A 21113-nucleotide genomic window follows, 5' to 3' on the forward strand; every position below is an offset into this window, starting at 1 on the left:
GCTGGGAATGGGCGACAGGGGATGGATCACTTACTTGTTTTGTTCATTCTCTTTGGAGCACCTGGCATTGGGCACTTTTGGAAGACAGGCTAGTGGGATAGATGGACCCCTGCTGTGACCTAGTATGGCCGTTCTTATGTTCTAACTTCTGTTTGTGGAAGAGACAAACTTTGGGGTACACAGAGTTGAAGAAGAGTTCTGGGTTAGCTCCAAAGCTTGTCTCTTTCACCAACAGAGGTTGGTCCTCTACAGCTCTTAACCTCACCCGTCTTGTCTCTTTTGGACTCTGAAAAGTGTTTTCTCTCAACTCCCTTAGGAGAGAAGTTAAGTTTTCCCTCTGGAAAACTGTAACGCTGAAGCACTTATGATTGTGATACTAGGAGGAAAGAATTATTTAATATTATAAATAAATGAAACTAAACCTGTGCTTCCTGTTTTGAAACTGGTTTTCCCAACTCAGTTCCAAATTCTCTTCTAGAAAAGCCTACAAGATGCCTGCCCATGCCAGCAGAAGTGGCAAGGAGAAATCTGATGAGGTTTAACAAGGACAAGAGCAGAGTCCTGCACTTAGGATGGAAAAATTCCATGCCCTGCTATAGCCTAGGGACCAAATGGCTAGGCAGCAGTTCTGCAGAAAAGGGCCTAGGAGTTAGAGGATGAGAAGCTGGATACGAGTCAACCATGTGCCCTTGTTGACAAGAAGGCTAACGGCATTTGGGGCTGTATAAGTAGGGGCATTGCCAGCAGATCAAAGGACGTGATCGTTCCCCTATATTTGACATTGATGAGGTCTAATCTGGAGTACCGTGTCCAGTTTCGGGCCGCACACTACAGGGAGGATGTGGAAAAATTGGAAAGAGTCCAGCAGAGGGCAACAAAAATGATTAGGGGTCTGGAGCACATGACCCTAACTCTTACCCACTCCGTCCTCAGCCTGTAGCAGTGCATAGGATTCTTCCATCCTAAGTGCAGGACTCTGCCCTTGTCCTTGTGGAACGTCCTCAGATTTCTTTTGGCTCAATCCACCAATTTGTCTAGGTCACTCTGGACCCAATCTCAACCCTCCAGTTCTTGGATTCTTTACATGCTTTCACAGAGGGAAGAGCATGTTTCATGATTTCGTAGGGCAGAGTTTTAGGGTGTCATGGTATAATTCCCCACTCTGAACCTTAGAGTCCAAAAGATGCGGTACCAGCATGAATTCTTCTAAGCTCAATTACCAGCTTAGTACTTGTAGCACTGCCACCAACCAGGAATTCCAGTGCCTGGTACACTCTGGTCCCCCCCAAAACCTTGCCCGGGGACCCCCAAGACCCAGTCCCTCTGGATCTTAACACAAGGAAAGTAAACCCTTTCCCTCACCATTGCCTCTCCCAGCCTTCCCCTCCCTGGGTTACCCTGGAAGATCACTGTGATTCAAACTCCTTGAATCCTTAACAGAGAGGAAAATTCACCTTCCCCCCTCCTTCTCTCTCCCCCTCCCAGACTCTCCCTGAGAGAGAAAGTAACCCTGACACAGAGAGAAAATTAACCTCTCTCCCCCTTCCCTCCTTTCTCCTCACCAATTCCCTGGTGGATCCAGACGCAGTCCCCTGGGGTCTCACCAGAATAAAAAAACAATCAGGTTCTTAAACAAGAAAAGCTTTTAATTAAAGAAAGAAAAAACAGTAAAAATTATCTTTGTAAATTTAAAATGGAATAGGTACAGGGTCTTTCAGCTATAGATACTGGGAATAACCTCCCAGCCTAAGTACAAATTAAAATCCTTTCAGCCAAATACACATTTGAACTCCTCCCAGCCAAATACACATTTGCAAATAAAGAAAAACAAACATAAGCCTAACTCACTTTATCTACCTAGTACTTACTATTCTGGATCTGTAAGAACCTGTATCATGGAGATTGGAGAGAAACCTGGTTGCACATCTGGTCCCTCTGAGCCCCCAGAGTGAACAACAACCAAAAACTAACAGCACACACAAAACTTCCCTCCCTCAAGATTTGAAAGTATCCTGTCCTGATTGGTCCTCTGGTCAGGTGACAGCCTGGCCCACTGATCTTGTTAACCCTTTACAGGCAAAAGAGATATGAAGTACTTCTGCTCCATTAACTCTTAACTATCCGTTTATGACATAGGGCTATTTTGAGTCTGGGAACTATGCTACAGGGTGCTTTCCCTCGGTGGATTTCACAGGTGTGACCCTTCTCAGGGAGCTGAGGGATGAGAGTCTCCTCATTGCCACCTGCCAGGAGGAAGAGGGACTTTTGCATTTGGCAGCTGGATGTCAGTGACCAAACTCACCCAGCCTGTCAGGCACTCAAGCACCCTCCTCTGAGCTACAGCAGCCCTGCCAGTTGCCAATAGAGGCACCCCAACCCCTGTGTTCCTTCAATGTGACCCCTCCCCCCCCCGGGGTCCAGCCTGGATCACCAGATACTCAGAGAAATCCCAGATCCTCACTTCCTGAAGCAATGGTACATCCCAGGTTATCAGTTTTACTGTAGACCACTGCTCCTGTATCACACAAAGGACTTGCGTAGTTATGAAAAAAATGGACATTTAACAAAGGGTAGAGATTTAAACAGAACAAAAACACAAAATGCAACCTACACTTTTTAATACTTTTCCTATCTTAAGTAGATTCTCACCTCACACTTCAGTCTATTGCAGTTGTTGCTAGTCCCTATGAGCCAGGGCCCTGCCTTTCATGAAGCACCACTGGTCATTAGGGATCTCCTTGCTGAATGGATCCAGAGTGTTTTTCTCCACCCTGTTATGAACTGAACCAGTCTTTTGACTTTATTCACAGAAACGACGATCTACTCATTGTCATATTGTCGTTTTCACTTCCACAGGGTTTCAATGTCTATAATTTGTCTTTGATGTTTTTCCATTGGCTTTTCCGGGTTGGTGCAAAGGTTGATAATGGAGCAATACAAAACATAACTGGCTAGCAAGGGACAGGTGCCAATTCCCTCCCACTGGAATGGGCCGTCCCCACCAAGACCTATGATTGGCGTGACTCACTTTCACAACAATACCATATGGGCATATTTTTCCATGTACTTACATTGTTCCTGCAATATGAATCGTACACACCTCAAAGTGATTAGGAGTATCAGTAATTTACAAGCTTTTTTAAGTAGAGGTGTCACTGCTATCTATGGTTCCTGAATAAATATAATACAATCAGTGTATTTGGTGTGACAAGTTTGAAAGATCTGAGATGGGAGTTGCTTGTGAGTAACTGTGACCCCTTTGCCAATTGGCACCAAAAAGCTTTTGTCACACATGCGCTGAGCTACACAGTCACACCCTGATATAAGAGAAAGGACAGAACCTCTCCTAGCTATTAAAAACAAAAAAACAGAGAAACGAACAATAAGATACTAAAATGACAATGGTTGGAACGCTCCATTTTTTTCAGTCTTTGGATTGATGGGCACTGAGACCTCTATCTACAGTTGAGGAACCAGGCGATCGGACAGCTGGCTCAGGCCTCCATACTAGGAGCTCTCTCACATACAGGGAGAATGGTTAGTCATACAAGAGATGATCTAACCAAAAACAAAGCTTTCAGTTTTTCAAAATGATTCAGATCATCACACAATGATTTCACCTATAATTTCATTTTCACTGGTGACACTAACATTTAAAGATCACAAATTCTTGTCAGATACGTTAGCTTTCTTTTAAGCCCCATTGTCAACAACTGAAACTTGGCTCAAGTTGCGGTTTGTCCCAACCACTTCTGTGAGTTCATATATCTCAGGATCTTCTGCCATGTGAGTTGGTGGAAGGGTTCTCCTATATGGGAATATTTGCATAAGAAGGAAAAACACCCCTCTTCTACGTGTACACTTTTTAATCTTTCAAGGTAGGAGGTGGTTTAGGAGAAGTGATGTAAATGCATAAAACAAGAGAAAACTGGTTTGGTCTACACTAAAGACATGTATCAGTATAACTACATTGCTCAGGGGTGTGAAAAATCCACACCGCTGAGCAACATAGTTACACAGTCCTAACACCTTGTGTAAATAGCACTACATCAGCAAAAGAGATTATCCTGCCAACATCGCCACTGCTGCTTACTTGGGCTGGACTAATCAAGTCCAACAGGAGAGACCTCTCCCATTGGCTGACAACGTCTGTAATAGCAGTGCTACAGCAGCACAGCTACATTGGTGCAACTGTGTCAATATCAGCTTTATTGTGTAGCCATAGCGTAAGAGAAAAAACCACGGAATTAGGACTCAACACATGAGTATCCTGAAGTCTGAAATTGGAGCCTGACACATTCATTGCCTCATTGGTTACAATCATTTCTACAGCCTGAAAGTCCTTGTTACCCAAACTGGCTGCCTCACTGGGATACACTGGGAAGGAATGTCCTATGAAGCACTCTCTCTTTGAATCCAAACAGTAAAGATGTTTGTTCTGTATCTGACCCTGACATCCTTTGGAACTGTCATCAGTGACACTGAACTAGTAAGTGGAGTTATACAACAATTTTCCTTGGGTCACTGGTCACCATATCTTCCTTTATTGGCATGGAAATGAAGAACTGAGTGAATTCTCTTTGAACCCGAGTTCTTTACAAATCCTTGGCCTTGGTTAGGGTAAACTTACACTTCTCTGAAGTAGAATCTTTTACAAAACCACTCCAAATCTCTGCAGTGTTAGTGAGGAATGGCTTCCCAAAACATGCCCACCTTTTCTTTAATTTGGTGGCACAGGTCTAGGCAAGGAACTGGATACAGGGCTAGATTAGAATCTGTTAGTTACCAGAACTGGAGTTTCTATTAGAAAATAGCTATTTTTCTGCAACTATTTAGACTTACAACACTGATTTCATTTTAGACACATTTTTAGCACCTACACAGGATAAATTCAGCTAAACCCCTACTTCTATTTCCTCAACATCTGTGTCACGAATGGCTGCATCTTCCATGATATAGGGTAAGTTAGGAAAAATCTTCTGTAGGGCCTGGTTACACATGCTTTAGGAACCAAATACATGTGCATTTTGCCTATTTCAAAATCACCTAATGTGGAATTCTCTCCCCAGATCATCAGGGACAATATTGTCTTCAACAATTGAACTACATGTGATCATATGCACTTCCTCCAAGTAGCTGGGGTTCTGCTGCTGTTCGCCTTTTCTGAGTGGAGATTTTAAATTACTGCTGTTCCTTTGTTAGCATGTGCAGTAAATTGGAGAGCTCTTTCCTGTTGACAGAACTGCACTTGAACTTTCCCCATGACATCAGGGAGGAATGGGGGAAAAGCAAAACTGAAGTGAGAAATGATGAGTTTAGTAAATGGTCATTTGTCTTAAATTCTCCAATAAATCTGAGCTACAGCCTATCAAACTGAACTAATATGCAATTGGGTGATGAAACGGCCTTCAGGAGAGATAGAATACATGACAATGAAAGCGTCAAGTCAAATTCCAGAGCAGGTTACATCTGATTATTCAGAATCGGGACAAGAGATTCTCCCATCACATTCTCCTCTGATTCATTCAAACATATTTCACTCACCACTGTCTCAATAGTCAGTTATTTAAAACATTTTTACTATCCTAGCATCCAAATAATGAGAGGGGATGGACCAGCCACCTTGCCAGAACTGGCATTACCAACAGATAGAATCTGTGATTTCAACTCCAAATGATAACACTGTGTTTGGGATCCATTTGAATTCCCCTTCCAGGTCTTTGACACTTATCTCCAGTCTCAATGACTCTGACTTAGAATTAAAGAAGTGAAAATATCATCTCCAAGCACAGACATCTGAGAACTGTTCCTCATAGGACACTCTGAGAAGTGGATGGGTAGAAAGTGATGAAGATAAACTCTGCATGGCTCAGAAAAAAGGTCTCAGTTCTGTAGTGATGGGGAAGGAGGTACTCTGAGTCACTCCATCCCCTTTCAATGTCACGGAGACTGAAATGACCCCTTTTCCCCGTCCTTCTTCATTTAAATATAATTTGAAAAGTTCCCAATATAACTGCTCTTCAGCACAACCCAGAGCAATGTGAGAACAACTGGCAATGATACAATCTGAATAATTGGTGACTAACAATAACTGTGCAATAGGAGGAATGATATAAATGTGATGCTCCCTCGTTCCGGATAGGAAGGGCACACTTGAATTACTCGTGGGACAATGGAGTTGATAGAAAGGACAAATGGATCAACTTCAAAACAGAGTGAACGGCAAAAGGCAAAAATGGGCCATTCATCTGGACAAGCTGAGGGATAATAGTGCTGCAAACAGTTCAAATAGCTTTAAAAGTTACTATGTGGGAATAAGGAAAAGTATTAAAAAAAAAGAAGTATTGAAAGCCCTAGAGGTTTTTATGGTGTTGATCTCCCTTGCAGATTCTCTGACAGCTAACATGGGCAGAGTGCCAATAGAAGGTTTTTCCACACTCAATGCATTCATAGGGCCACTCCTGTGTGGATTCTCTGATGTTCAGAAAGGGCTAAGCTGGTAGTGAAGCCTTCTCCACACTCACCGCATTTATAGGTCCTCTCGCCTGTGTGGTTATTCTGATGCTGAAAAAGGGCTGAGTTGGTAGTGAAGCGTTTCCCACACGCACTGCATTCATAAGGCCTCTCTCCTGTGTGGATTCTCTGATGCCTAATAAGGTGCGAACTGTGTATGAAGGTTTTCCCACACTCATTGCATTCATAGGGCCTTTCCCCTGTGTGGATTCTCTGATGCCTAATAAGGGTTGATCTGTGATTGAAGGTTTTCCCACACTCACCACATTTATAGGGTCTCACACCGGTGTGAATTTTCTGATGATCAGAAAGTACTGAGCTGGTAGTGAAGCTTTTCCCACACTCAATGCATTTATAGGGCCTCTCACCTGTGTGGATTCTCTGATGTTGAAAAAGATACGAGCTGCGACTGAAGGTTTTCCCACACTCACTGCATTCATAGGGCTTCTCCACTGTATGGATTCTCTGATGTTCAGAAAGGGCTGAGCTGATAGTGAAGCTTTTCCCACACTCACTGCATTCATAGGGCCTCTCCCCTGTGTGGATTCTCAGATGTTCAGAAAGAGCTGAGCTGGTAGTGAAGCTTTTCCCACACTCACGGCATTCATAAGGCCTCTCTCCTGTGTGGATTTTCTGATGCCTACTAAGGTGTGAACTGCGACTGAAGGTTTGCCCACACTCACAACATTCATAGGGCCTCTCCCCTGTGTGGATGCTTTGATGGAGAAAAAGGCCTGATCTGTGAGTAAAGTTTTTCCCACACTCGCTGCATACATAGGCCCGCTCCCCTGTGTGGATTCTCTGATGTTCAGAAAGGGCTGAGCTGGTAGTGAAGCTTTTCCCACACTCACGGCACTCATAGGGCCTCTCTCCTGTGTGGATTGTCTGATGCCTAGTAAGGTGCGAGCTGCGCGTGAAGGTTTTCCAGCATTCAGTGCATTCATAGGGCCTCTCCCCTGTGTGGATTCTCTGATGTTCAGAAAGAGCTGAGCTGGTAATGAAGCTTTTCCCACACACACTGCATTTATAAGGTCTCTCCCCTGTGTGGATTCTCTGATGGGTAATAAGGTGTGATCTGTGAGTGAAGTTTTTCCCACACTCACTGCATTCATAAGGCCTCTCTCCTGTGTGGATTCTCTGATGCTTTATAAGGGCTGAGTAGTCACATATGTTTGTCCCACACTCAGTGCATGTATTTTTAATCTTTCCCCTGAGGATTTCCTGCTGGGTTACGGTTTCCTTGAGGTCCTTCTGAGTTCCCTGACAGGAAATACAGTTACTCACTTTCGACCCTGGCTGGTTTTCTTGCTCTCTTTCTGATCTGTGCTGAATCTCACACGATTGTCCCTGCTCATGACTCCTGGACACATTCCTTTCAAATCTTTGCGATAATTCTCTGTGTTTATCCACTTGCTCAACATTTTCCGGCTGAGAATTCTGCTCCTCTTTCTCACATACCATTGTTTCACCTGCTGTGATAGAGACAGAAACCTCAACCAGGGAGGGAAAGGGGAAGGCCAAACCAAAACAATTGCTGGAGAAAGATCAAATAAAAAATCAGGAACTGAACTCCCCCAAATTCTTCCCTGAAATGCAGTAGTAGGATTTTATGTTTTATCTGATTTAGAATGAAAGATAAACAATAATAATGTACCATGTATTAAATGTATTAGTGTATGATCTGATTATATCCTGCCAGCCACCCTTTTTGAAAAACAAAGATTTCAAGGAAGTAACAGACCTCTGAGGGTCACCAATTTGTTGTAGATTTAGCTTTTAAAATAAGTAAAAGAATGCCACGATTGTTTTCTTTTGCATTGAAATTTGATGTTCCTGTTCAAAATGTTGTGTGTAAATTAAGTCTGTATTGTGTGTGAATGAGGAATGTATGTTTTAAGAGATAAGCGTGAAGGCCATTGCTGAACCAGATGTACGAGGGAGGAACCGGAGACAGATGCAAGGGCACCAGGAGGCTGCAACACGCTCCTAGTGAAATGTCAGAAGAGGGCAGATTTATGACTCTAAAGATGAGACAGGCACCTATCAGTGGGGACAAGATAGCTGTGAACAAAACCAGCCTGGGATAACTCTCTGAGGAACTTGACGAAAGAACAAGATAAAGGATGAGGACAATTTAAGAAAATGAGCACTCGTCAAACAACAATTGATTACGATACGACGGTGCAAAACTCATTGGTATCAATTAAGGAAAAATCAGTATATAAACAAGACACCTTGCCATGAAGCTCTGGGTTCGACCTGCCAAGACTTGCCCAGAGCATCATGTCATGACCACGGAATGGAATCTGGCTCCTCCCTACCCGTCATCAACTTTGCTGGCCGCTAGACTGATCTGGACTCTGGAGTGGCAACTATAACATACACTGACGAGACAGTGTGTTTGTTTGTGGTGTGACTAAATGGAAATACTAATTGTTGTATCTTCAATAAATGCAGCATATTGCCTTTTCCCCTGAGAAAGATCCCATATGCTTCTTATAAGAATAACATTTTTGGTGGAAAATTGCAAAAGGATGAAGACATGCACTGTGATTGTTGAACATACTGCTTAAATATTGCTAAAAGGTATACCATACGTATAAAATGATCAATCACACAGGTGTGCACAGCCTCAGTTGTAGAAGACCCAGGCAATAGGGGGAGGATTAGAGTCCTAGCTCTGACCCATCTGTGGGGGAAAACTATACAGATAAGATATATACAAAATGTCTAGGTATATACACTACCGGCAGGGGTGGCGAGTATATGGGCCCATGATGCCTGGGCACCAGAAAGATTTTTGGCCAAGGGCCCGGCTCCAGCAATGTTTGGGGCTGGGTCTCTCCCCTGGCCCCACCTTCTGCCCCTGGATCCCCCCAATGCATCCTTTGGGACATTTAAAACAGCCCGGGGCAGTGCAGTGGAGCTGAGCAGCTTCCTCCGTGTTCGTGCCACGTGTCTGCCGGCTCCTCTCTGCATCCCCTGGGCGGGGGGCCTGTGTCCTGACCCAAGTGCCCCTGCAGCCAATGGGAAGCTGTGGGGGCAGTGTCTGGGGTTAGCAGCACATGGAGACTCCTGGTGTGCCCTGCCTAAGAGCCCCAGGTAACCGCTGAACCCCCCCCCCCAAGAGCTTGTACCCCCCCTTTGCCCCTCAAATTTCCTCTCAGAGCCTGCACTCCCTCCCTCCATCCTTCTCCCACCCCCAGCCTGCACCCAAATTCAGTCCCAGCACCTGCACCCCTTCTCCCCTCCTGCACCCCCAGCCCGTCTCAGCTTGGAGCCTGCACACAGAACTCAAACTTCGTCACAGAGCCCGCACCCTCATCCCATTCCCACACATCTCCTCCTGTCCCCAAACTCCCTCCCAGAGCCTGCACCCTTCACCCCCTCCTGCACTCCCACCCCTTACCCAAACCCAGAGCCCACACCTAAACTGCATTCCAGAACCTGCACTCCCTCCCTATGCACTCCCTCCTGTCCCCAAACTCCCTCCCAGAGCCTTCACCCCTTACTCTCTTCTGCACCTCACCCCTTGCCCTAGCCTGGAGCTGCACCCAGTATCCGAACTCCAACCCAGAGCCTGCACACCAACCCCCTTCCCACACACCCTCTCCTGCACCCAAATTCCCTCTAGATCCTGCACCTCTCACTCCCTCCTGCACCCAGCACCCAAACTCCATCCCAGAGCCTGCACCCTAGACCCCCTCCCCCACCCTAACTCCCTTCCAAAGCCCAACCTATCTCCTGTCCTGCACCCCAATCCCCTGCCCGAGCCCAGGACTTCCTCCTACCACGCAAATTCCCTCTCAGAGCCATTGACAGGTGGGGGGGGTGGAGTTTGGGAGGCAGAGTCGGGGAGCAGGTTCGGAGGACCACAAAATGTCTACGAACCTGCCACACCTGACCTCCAAGCCCTAGAAGTGCCGGGCCATAAGGGGGACGGTTAGAGTCCTCGCTCCTACCCGTCTGTCGAGAGGAAATTGCATAGGTGAATATACCCTCGGTCGTAGCAGGATCGAGCGCAAAGGTAGGAGGCTTAGCGTTTCCCCATCCTGCTCTGTCAGGCAGAATTCTTTTTAGTGGGTAGAGACTTTTCTGTTTTATAAGTCCCAGCATGCGCATGGGCATGGAAAAGTTATAAAGGTAAAATAAATAAATAAAACAAACATGTTCAGGAAGATTTTCTATGTGAGACCCAACTCTGAAGGATATAGGAGTGTGGGCAAATAGTGGCAGCACTTGTGTAAGAAATGTTTAAAAGGAAGCAATCCAAAGATGATACTTTGTTCAAGAGATTACTCCTTTTAAAGAGCTTGTGCTCTGTGCAGTTGGGCGGCTACCCCACTCCACGAGAGAAACGGCTGGAACAGCCAGAGAGGCTGCGTAGACCAGCAGCCAATCTGCAAAGGCCTGTGGAGAGCCAATCAGGGCTAAGGAAGAGGCAGCCAATAAGGGCCAAGTTGGACCCTATATAAAGACTGCCTAACGAAGGAGAAGAGAGTCTCTCCCTGACTAGCAAGGGAGAAGGACTGGCTCCTGCGGTAGGGAGGTAAGCACCTTGGACAGAGCAGTGCTGGGCCAGCTTGGAGGAGCAGATGAGAGCCCTGGTCCATTACCTGCCAGGCTGTGGTCCCTGACTAGAAGGGCCAAGAAGGTGCAAGGGGCCAATGAGGAAATGGCCCAGGGAAAATAGTTGGAGAAGGAGGGCAGAGAAGCTGCCGCTAGAGGGTCCCTGGGTCCCCCCCTTCCACTGCACCTGGCTGCAGAGAAGTGTGGCAGAGACAGACTGCAACATGCCTGAGGGGAGGGGCTAGACTTTGGGGTTGTGGTTGGCCACCAAGGCAGGTGCAAGCTGAAGGACTGTTGATATCTTTCCCCTCCTTCCCCGAAAGGGGGTGAGAATGGAGTAGTGGGCACTGCTGGAGGGCAGTGTCCTGAAGCGGATGCCATTGAGCAGGGAGCAACACAGGTCCAAAACCAATAGAGGAGACAATGGGCGAGACACCACACACAGAGGGCACTTCATGGCTGGCGAGAGCTAATTCCCAGACTGACCAGCAGGAGGCATTGCGGTGATGAGTCTCGACGCTGCTATACTCTGTTAAACTAAACTCTAAAGGATATTGGAGTTTGGGCAGTGTAGTATTTTTTTGTGAATGATATTGTGATGATTTCACAATTTTAAAAGAAATCTTTAAGGAAAGAGACCAGGAGGGGTGGGGATTGGTTGAGGAGTCCACCCTCCTTGCTAAATTGCTAATGGAACAAAGCCTGTGTTCATAAAAAGAGATGGTTCGGCGAGGAAAGCAGGGTTGGGCCCTGACAAGCAGGTAGGCAACAAATAAAAAAATTGGAAAGCAGGTTGGAAGCCTTGAGGGTATGGTGGCAAAAGAAAAAAAAAGTAAGTATAGGCCATGGGGAATTCAGATCCCTGGAACAATACTTGGAATGGTGAAATCTGAGTTGACGAAGGTATCATTTGGGGAGATAAGTGAGTGATTTAAAAAAGAGTGAGAAGTTCCCTCTGCAGAGGCTAGAGGGAATTAAGCAGATGAATGTTGTAAAAAGTTAAAAAAATAAAAGTTGTTATAGAAAGAGAATTCTTGGTTTCTTTGCAGCCTTTCTGAAGGAAAACTGGGCCCTCTTCCAAAGGAACGTCTGTAAATAAGGCCAGGCAAAGAGAGAATCTGACTAAATTGTTCATAGTCAAATGATTTCAAATTTGCTAAAAGAATACAAGGGGTTTCTGTTGGAACTTAACTGCCCACAAATGTAGTCTATTTACTGCTGTGTCAAAATTAAAAGCAGTGTAAGGAAGGTTAAGAAAAAAAAGTGTGTATAAATATACTGTGTAACTATGTGGAGTGTTTAGAACCTAAAGCGACATTTGCATTTGTAAAATTCTTGTTTTGCAGGTTTAAGATGAATTGGTTTGGTTTTTAAATAATACCACTAAAATCCATTTGAATCTTTCATTCAAAGTTGCAAAACAGAGAAACACTTTTTGCCAGATAGAGGTAACAAGTGTTTGTTTTTGGTATTTAGCGTTTAACCCTTAAGGTACCCTAATGCTTTATAAGTTCAATATCTTTTTAAAAGACCAAAGTCATGGCTGCAGCAAGGCAGTTAAAACCAGGAGACTAGGGGGAAAAAGAATCTGGATTTTTTTTTGTAAAAAAATAAATAATATCTATACAGCGCCCCACACTGAGCCTTAGGGTGACTCTGTGTAATCAAACTATCGCTTTGCTAAGAGTACATAAAAACTTTGAGCATAAAGAAAGTTACATCTTATGTAAGAATTAATACAGCTAATGTTCTACAAATTAAACTACGGAAGGAATGTGCATTTTCCCCAGAATATGTGCAGTGTATATTGCAGAAGGGGTAAAAGAAATGCAGAAACATACCATACTACTTAATTAAAATCCTACTAGGGCTCCAGAGGGAGCCACAATAGGGTGTGTTTTTCTTTTTCAGATCACTGTGTGTTTTAGAAGCAGGAGTTAAAAGTGAAAAATAATCAAAACTCTGGAAGTTGATTGTGTCCCTTTTAAGACAGCGTCTCTATGCTGCTAATGACTTTAAATCCAAAAGCAAGCCAAAAAGTGTCTGTGCTCATGTAAATTACCTAACTGGTAAAGGAAGAAAAGAAGTGCCCATAAGTTGCAGCACAAAGAAGTCAAACCAAAGGACAAGATGGGAGACAGGAGGCTCAGAGAAAGGTAAGGGCACTCGTAAAAATGCCAGCTCCTACCAACGCCCACTCTTTAAGAATACTGCTAGGAGGAGTCAATTTTCCTAGACCACATCTACAAATATGCTAAAATAACTCACCCATTGTTTTAAAAACAACAAAATTGGAATGAAGGAAAAGAGCAGGACTCCACTTTAACTCTGCTAAAACCGAAGGCTCTCACAGACCCAGCCCTGCGTTTCCATGATGAATCACAGCCTTTTGCTAAAAACAAATTAATGTTTGGCAGCTAATAACATGGCTTTGGCTGCCACACTATTATATAATATTAAAAAAGGGAACCTTAAAATGAGGAAAAGGGGTCACTCACTAGAATCAAAACGGATAGGCCCTTATGCCATGGTGGACCACCTTAGCCCATTGGTATACTGCATTTAAAAAATAAAAACGGAAATGGGTACGTGTTTCACAAATTAAACTGTTTACATAAATGTCTGAATTATTTGCAAAAATGGACATCCCAGAACCTGAGCATGAGGTGCTGCTTCACCCCCACAACTTTAATCCACAAAAAATGAGACTCCAGTGTAAAGTCTGGCGTTACCTGCTTCTGGGAACTTTTAGTGCCCAGGTAATTAAAGCAATTAAAAAAGAAATGCTGCCCTCCTTTATAAGCCAATAGTTAAGGAATAATTCAGTCTCTGTCAACCAATCAGCCTGATATTAGCTCCCCAGAAGCAACAGCAAGGAAAGTAACCAACGCCCGGGCGGGGTGTCAACCCAGCAACAGCCATTGTCCAGCAGGGGAGCTACAACGCGAAGACTCACCTGATGAGGCCACACTAGGAGAATTGCTCAACCTTGCTTGGAGAGACTCAGAAATGCTCACCTGACTCTGAAGCAGAATGGGGTGTGGGGGGCAAAGCCACAAGGGAAGAAAGGACATGATAAAAGGAGAGACATGAGCCATTTTTCTCTCTCCCCTACATCTACAGACATCACCAACCATCAGGTGACTGAAGCGCTGATCAAAGGGGAGAGCCTGATTGAAAAGTAACCAGCCAGCCTGTGGTGAGAAGTATCAAAGTTCGTACGGACACTGAAAGTGTTAAGATGCGTTTAGAATGCGTTTTGCTTTTATTTCATTTGATCAAATCTGATTCGTTATGTTTTGACTTATAATCACCTAATCTCTCTTTATAGCTAATAAATCTGTTTGTTCTACTTGAGGCAGTATGTTTGGTTTGAACTTTGTCAGAGGCACCCCTTGGGATAACAAGCCTGGTACATATGAATTTCTTTGTTAAACTGACAAATTTATATAATTTTGCATTGTCCAGTGAGCATTACTGGACACTGCAAGATGGTGGTTCCTAGGGTTGTGTCTAGCCAATATCTCTGGTCCCAGTGTCATTCGCTTGCCAGTAGCTGGGAAAAGCTGACATGCAAGAGGCTGTGTGTGAACACTCCAGAAGTGGGGGTTTTCACTGCAGAGCAGAGAAAGGCTGGCTTCCAAAGCCAAGGAGTGGAGAGGCAGAGCAGATCACCAGTCCAGATAACACCAGAGGGGGATGTTACACCAGTGTGTTGGATTAAAGTCTGTGGGGAAATTCCATTTGGGATAAAAAGGCTGGTGCATGTCATTTTCCACTGATGAAATCAAAAATGTAATATGCACTTCTAGTGGTCAGTAGCGTGCTGGACAGTGCAAGATGCAAACGACAATTTCTGTTATCCTGTGTGTAATTCATGAATGGTTGACTAGCAGCACTCAACACTGTGTAGCTGGAAGAGAGTTACATGCTGGAGACTGTATTTACTGGCCAAGGGGGCTGTTCTCACAGTAAAACAATGGAAAATGCATCCCCAGGTTGGAGAACTGATTGGACACAGCTGTTCAACAGTCCAGATTCTACTCTGGGTAATGCCACAGACACTTATTACAACAGAGCCTCTTACAACACAGAGAAGGTAAATCCATGTCCCCAAAATCAAAGACTCCACACAGAAGGCAAGTCTCCCTGGCACTGCTTCTTGCTGATAGAGGTCCAGAGACAATAAGTCCTGGGGAAGCTGGGAACAGTAAGCTTGGGCTGGTGGGGTTCAGTGGAGAAAGGGAACCGTAAGGGCAGGGATATTACTGAATGCAGGATCTCAGCAGTACTAGATGTCAGGATAGCACATATTGCAGCCCATTGGAAAACATAATCCCAACTATACATATAAAATAAGGTCTTAATTACCCGTTTCCACTCAAGAGACGGATCTTGGAGTCACTGTGGATAGTTCTTTGAAAACATCCACTCAATGTGCAGCAGCAGTCAAAAAAGCAAACGATGTTGGGAATCATTAAGAAGGGGATAAATAACAACAGAGAAAATATCATATTGCCTCTATATAAAGCCATGGTACACCCGCATCTTGACTATGGAGCGCAGATGTCGTCACCTCATCTCAAAAAAAGATATATTGGAATTGGTTCAGAAAAGGGCAACCAAAATGATTAGGGGTATGGAATAGATTCCTGATGTGGAGAGATTAAAAAGACTGGGCCTTTTCAGCTTGGAAAAGAGACGAAGAAGAGAAGATACGAAAGAAGTCTGTAAAATCAAGACTGCTGTGGAGAAAGTAAATAAAGTTTTATTTCCTACTCCTCCTAACACAAGAACTGGGAGTCACCCAATGAAAGTAATAGGCTGCAGATGTAAAACAACCCAAAGGAAGTATTTCTTCACACAACAGACAGTCAATCTGTGGAACTCTTTGCCAGAGGAAGTTGTGAAGCCAAGACTATAACAGGGTTCAAAAAAAGAACAAGATAAATTCATGGAGAATAGGTCCATGAATAGCCATTTACCAGGTTGGGCAGGGATGATGTCCCTAGCCACTGACTGCCAGAACCTGGGAATGGACGACAGGAGATGGATCACTTGTGGATTGCCTGTTCTGTTCATTCCCTCTAGGACACCTGGCTTTGGCCACTATCAGAAGATAGGATACTGGCTAGATGGACCTTTGATCTGACCCAGTGTGGCTGAATTTATGTACTAGGGAATCTAGTGAGTCCAGTGTAACAGGAGGGAGTATGAAAATCCCTGAGTGTGGAGAATATTGGGAAATTAGAAGCTATAATTCAGGAGCAACAGACTCTAATTAGTCTGGAAAGGCAGAATGTGAAAAATAAGAATCAGGTCCTGTGACTTAAAGAATAGGTCCAAAGAGCCAGAAGAGACAAGAGCTTGTAGTTATTACACATGGTGACGGAGAAGCAAGACTCCCCATGTCTCAGGAAGGTTCACTACCAACCAAGGCCATTTTCACATGCTGCGGTGCAACCCAGAGCAGTGAGGAGTTGTGTTATCTGTAATCCTGGGTGAGATTCAACATTCTGCTGCTGGAGCTCCCCTGTCTGGATACCCCCTGCCAGCATTCAAGGATGCCCCAAATATCTGTGTGACAGGTAACCCTGGACCAGCAGCTCTGACTCCAGCAGCTTGCTTGTTACACCCCAAGCACATTCTGGTTTGGGTGAAGAAGGCTCAGGGTTTAAGGGAAGGCTGGGGGGTAGGAACCTTCTGTTGGTTATGCTGAACCTAACCCCCCGTTTTTTCAGCAAACAGGAGATATTTGACACTGAGAACAGAACACAGGAGCAGTATCGCAAAGTGTTCTGTAGGAGGAGAGGGTAGAGTGGTATTATATGTGTCAGTGGCATGATGGGGTGATGCAGAAACAGGGCAGAGTAGAGGTGGCATTGTGAGACTGGCATGAACCTTCTCTCTTCATTTTCCCCCTCTTTGATGTTATTGACAAGAACTGGGACCGTATAAATCATTGTTGCAGCCAAGGTCCTGTAGTGGCACCAAATCTTATATAAAGAGGGACAAATGAGGCATCTAAGATCAGGTTATGGTTATAACATACATAGACAGCATATCATTTTTGTATTTAAAGTTATGAATATTGGCTCTATACTGTCTGTATCTCAAACTTATGCTATGCTTTTGCATGACACCCAGACAAGCTGGTGTCAGCTCTGCCTAGCCTGCGTGATGGCCCATTACGGACCATCAGTTATACAACTGATCCATTGAGAGAAGGCAGATACACCTTGTAACTCAGCAAAGTATGCAGGGACTTGCCCATGTGACTTCAGACTCCATTTTGCTGTAATTTTTCACAGTAAGGATAAAGAGGTGTCCTTACACCAGGAAGAAACTATGAAGTGCAGCTACCTCACCTCCATCTTGTCTTCAATCCTGCTTCATACCTCTGGAAGGACTTTGCTACAAACTGAAGCACTATACAAAGGACTGAATGACCCATCCCAGCCGTGGATGTTGTCCAGAGACTTGATTTGAACCTGCAGTTTATTCTATCACTGCTACAAGCCTGAACCAAGAACTTTGCCATTATTGTATGTAATTGATTCCATTTAACCAATTATAGCTTTCATCTCTATCTTCTCTTTTTATATGAATAAACTTTTAGATTCAAAAGGACTGGCAACAGTGTGATTTGTGGGTAAGATCTGATGTGTATATTGATCTGGGTCTAAGGCTTGGTCCTTTGGGATCAGGAGAACCTTTTTTCTTTTTCTGGGGTATTGGTTTTCATAACCCTTTGTCCCCATAATGAGTGGCACTGGTGGTGATACTGGGAAACTGGAGTGTCTAAAGGAATTGCTTGTGTGACTTGTGGTTAGCCAGTGGGGTAAAACCAAAGTCTTCCCTGTTTGGCCAGTTTGGTTTGCCTTAGCGTGGAAAAACCCCAGCCTTGGGCTGTAATTGCCCTGCTTGAAGCAATTTGTCCTAAACTGGCACTCTCAGTTGGGCTCCACCAGAACCAGCATTGTTACACCCTTCTAATATCTGAGGGCACAGAAATCCTTACCCAGCAAGGTCACGCTCTCATAGTTCTTCTGCATGACTTGTCTGTAGAGGGCTCCTAAGCAGGGTCCAGCAGAGCCCACTCTTCTACACAGCCACCTCCTCGAAGGTCACTGGCCCCTGAAAGAGCAAGAGTCCCACACTCAGCACCTGATGCCCCACTCACAATCCCACTATTCGTGGGGGAGAGGAGCCAAATGGAAGTGCTGGGTGGCTCGCAGTCAGAGTCCCACTCCCACCCTGCTCAGAGCATCCAGGAAACACCAGGGTGAGGGGATGAAGAGAGAGCCCCTTTTCTCCCCCAGCAGATGCATCACACCCCTACTAGCCACCGACTGATACAGGAGATGGAGCCCCTAGCAAGGTCCAGGGAGAGCTCCTTGGTAGGAAAGCTTCCCTAAGCCTGTCTGGGTGAGAAGGGCAGTGGTGGAGGTTTCAGAACAGGCTTCAGTTAATTTCACACCATGATTCTCCCAGGCCCTTTCCCTGCAGACAGACATCCTAGATTCTGCCATGTCAGGAAATTGCTCAATCTGTTTATTACAATGTAGACCTGGCCCCTCCTAAAAGGCTAAGGCCACAGACACATTTTTAATCTCCCCTCTCCCTCCCCACATCCTGTAATAAAGTCTAGAAAAAAGCAGAACCAAAGGAGTCACTTTCGATGATTCCCTTTGCCACTGACCCCATGGCAGCCACACCTCAGCATGAGGGATATGGAGTCAGGAACTGGGTTTTCCTCAGTGTGATCCTCATCTTGTCCACAGGAAAGTGACTCTGCCCAGGGTGCAGTAATACATCTGTCCAGGCAGATTAGAGATCTGGAAATCTCTGTCCAAACTCTTCTCTCCCACGGCCCCTTTCAGTCTCTCTTTCTCCTTCTATCTCCTTTTCCCTGTCCCCTCTCTCTGCCCATCTGGTAGGAAAGTCTCATTCCTGGGTTGGTTGCTCCTCATGGCTGGATTTGCTCCTGCACTTGCTAATGGCAGGAGAAATGACTGGGGGAGGGGAAGGGGGCACAGCTGTTTGTGTAGAGTCATTTTAATGCCAGCCTACAGCATTTTCCCTTGGCTTCTTTGTTACGTGAAGTCTGTGGCTCAGAATTTAGTATAAACAGGACTCAGGTCTGGAGAAAGTCATCAAGTGGGTGGACCAGAGAAGCAGCTTTATTTAAAAGGTCACTTCCCAGCACAGAGCCCTGCTGCTGGGGGAGAAGCAGCTGCTAAGCCTGGTCTCCCAGATCACAATGGAGACCTCGGCATCTGACAGAGGAACCTGAACCCCAATATCCTGGGCAGAGAGGGACAGAGCGTTTGAGCAGCCTCCCTCCTATAGCTCTCTGGGGAGACCAGCTAATGAGCGCCCCTCCCCACAGGGAGAATTGTTAATGTCATTTGCCCCAGTGTTCATCTGGAGTCACTCCTTTTTTTTTTTCTTCACACAGTGACTCTGGATTAACAATGTTCTCAATGAAACCAGATTTCAGAAAGAATGAGTCCAGAACGCTGTGGAAAAGACCATAGTGTGGCAGTGCTAACCCCCATCCCACCTCCCTCACCCCCCAGATCTAGGACAAGGACTGGGGGAGGGGGTATGAATATTCCCTATGGGAACGGAAGTTCCTGCAGTTTTCAAGAGGGGAGAAAAGCAAAATCTGTGATTTCACCTCACAGTGTTTGATAAATGGATAGAAAGTTATCATGGTGAGTGGGCCTGGCCAGGGACTGTCTGTCAGTGCTTGGAGCCAGGATTCTGGCACAAGCTGATCAGAGAGAAGGATCATGGTAGCAGCCCCCAGACACCCCCAATACCCAGAGCCCAGACCCCACAGCCAGGGGCCCCAGACACCGCCATAACCCAAGCCAGGGTCCTGCCAGATATTCCCTAGCACTCAGTCCCCAGAGTCCCTGGCCAGGGACCCCAGATACCCCCAGAGCCCCCACCAGCCACGGTGAGAGCTGGACACTGGTGAAACGGAGAGAAAAAGGGGCACAATCAGGGGAGGGGAACAGGGAACTTCTCAGGCATTTGGGGGCAGGGAGAGGTCACCCTGGACGCTGCTCGTTGCTCTCTAGAGAGAAAGGGCCAGGACAGGAAGGGTCCCCACGGAAGGGGGCAGCGGTAAATCCGAGGGGATCTCAGTCCCCGCCTTTCTCTCCCCGCTCCTCTGCGGTCACCGGCTCTTCTTTTCCTCCGGCCATGTCCGGGCTGCACAGACATTTTCCACCCGACCCTTTTCCCAGGTCTCCCCCACGCCCCCAGCCTAGTCTCACTTCACCCCTCAGCAGTCCCCGCCGGGAACCCAAAGGCGCCGGACCCCCCGTGGGGCCCCAGGGCGGAGCCTGGCCGGGCCGGGGGCGTTGGGCTCCTGCGGGGACAGCAGCTCCGAGCCCCCCGCGGGCGCGGCCCCAGGGAGCAGATCCCGGCGCTGCGGGATACCGGGTCCCCCCCAGACACTGGGGCGGAGTCACCGCCCGGCCCCGCCTCCCGGGAACGCTCCGGTACCTGGAGGCTGCAGCTCCGCAGCGCGGAGGGCGGAGCCCAGGGCGGCTACAGCGGGACCAGGGCCCGGGCCGGGCACCGAGGGGTTAATGGGTCTCCCCGGCACAGACCCAGCTGCTCAGCCCCACCCCCCGCAGCGCCACGGAGCAGCAGTGAGTGAGCGCGGCCTCTGGGCATGCGGGACTCCTCCTCCCCTCCGATCTGCGCATGCCCAGAGCCAGGAGACACAAAACTCTTCTCCGGCTCCACACGAGCCAGGCAGAGCCGCAGCACCCCGAGCGGGTTCGCAGCCCGGCTCCTCCCCCGACTAACATCGCTTCCGCTCCCAGCAGAGTCAGGAACTACATCTCCCAGCCTGCCCCGGGGTCCTCTTCCGTCCTCTGGGGCCCGCTTGCCCCTCCCTCATCGCTCGCCCTTTCTCCCACTGAGACCCCACCCCCCGCCTCCTCTCCCAGCCGGGGAGCAGTTTAATACAGCGGCGGAGCTGGGAGGGCTTGTGACTCCTCCCCCCC

General features: G+C 46.5%; 3 protein-coding genes across 5 annotated transcripts in view; 2 read left to right on the forward strand and 1 right to left on the reverse strand.

Annotated features, from left to right (window-relative positions):
* The window catches only part of LOC127052619 (major centromere autoantigen B-like), a 362626-nt gene that overhangs the window by 251911 nt on the left and 89602 nt on the right, over nt 1-21113 (forward strand). The gene's annotated exons all lie outside the window — the stretch shown is intronic.
* Nucleotides 1-21113, forward strand: part of LOC127052532 (zinc finger protein 92-like) — a 153186-nt gene that overhangs the window by 117465 nt on the left and 14608 nt on the right. The window lies entirely within an intron of this gene.
* LOC127052492 (zinc finger protein 883-like) lies at nt 1626-21024 on the reverse strand. 3 transcript variants are annotated; one of them, XM_050956238.1, is made up of 4 exons: nt 20605-21024; nt 18104-18219; nt 10405-10479; nt 1626-7985 (listed from the first exon to the last, which is right to left on the reverse strand). In XM_050956238.1, exon 4 carries the CDS (start codon nt 7972-7974, stop codon nt 6448-6450), a length of 1527 nt encoding a protein of 508 aa, XP_050812195.1. In that variant the 5' UTR covers nt 7975-7985; nt 10405-10479; nt 18104-18219; nt 20605-21024; the 3' UTR covers nt 1626-6447. The 3 variants fall into 3 exon arrangements, with proteins under 3 accessions (XP_050812195.1, XP_050812193.1, XP_050812194.1); XM_050956236.1 differs by lacking the exon at nt 10405-10479; XM_050956237.1 differs by lacking the exons at nt 10405-10479; nt 20605-21024 and adding an exon at nt 18785-20341.

Source organism: Gopherus flavomarginatus, chromosome 5, assembly GCF_025201925.1.
Source record: "Gopherus flavomarginatus isolate rGopFla2 chromosome 5, rGopFla2.mat.asm, whole genome shotgun sequence".
Taxonomy (NCBI): Eukaryota; Metazoa; Chordata; order Testudines; family Testudinidae; genus Gopherus; species Gopherus flavomarginatus.

Bases quoted from the DNA above. Each gene is read 5' to 3' on its own strand.
- LOC127052492 (XM_050956236.1), bottom strand. From the start codon at position 18,137: ATGCAGAAGAACTATGAGAGCGTGACCTTGCTGG. The intron at 7,986-18,103 runs GTAAGGATTTCT...TCTCTATCACAG, and splicing joins TGAGAGCGTGACCTTGCTGG to CAGGTGAAACAATGGTATGT.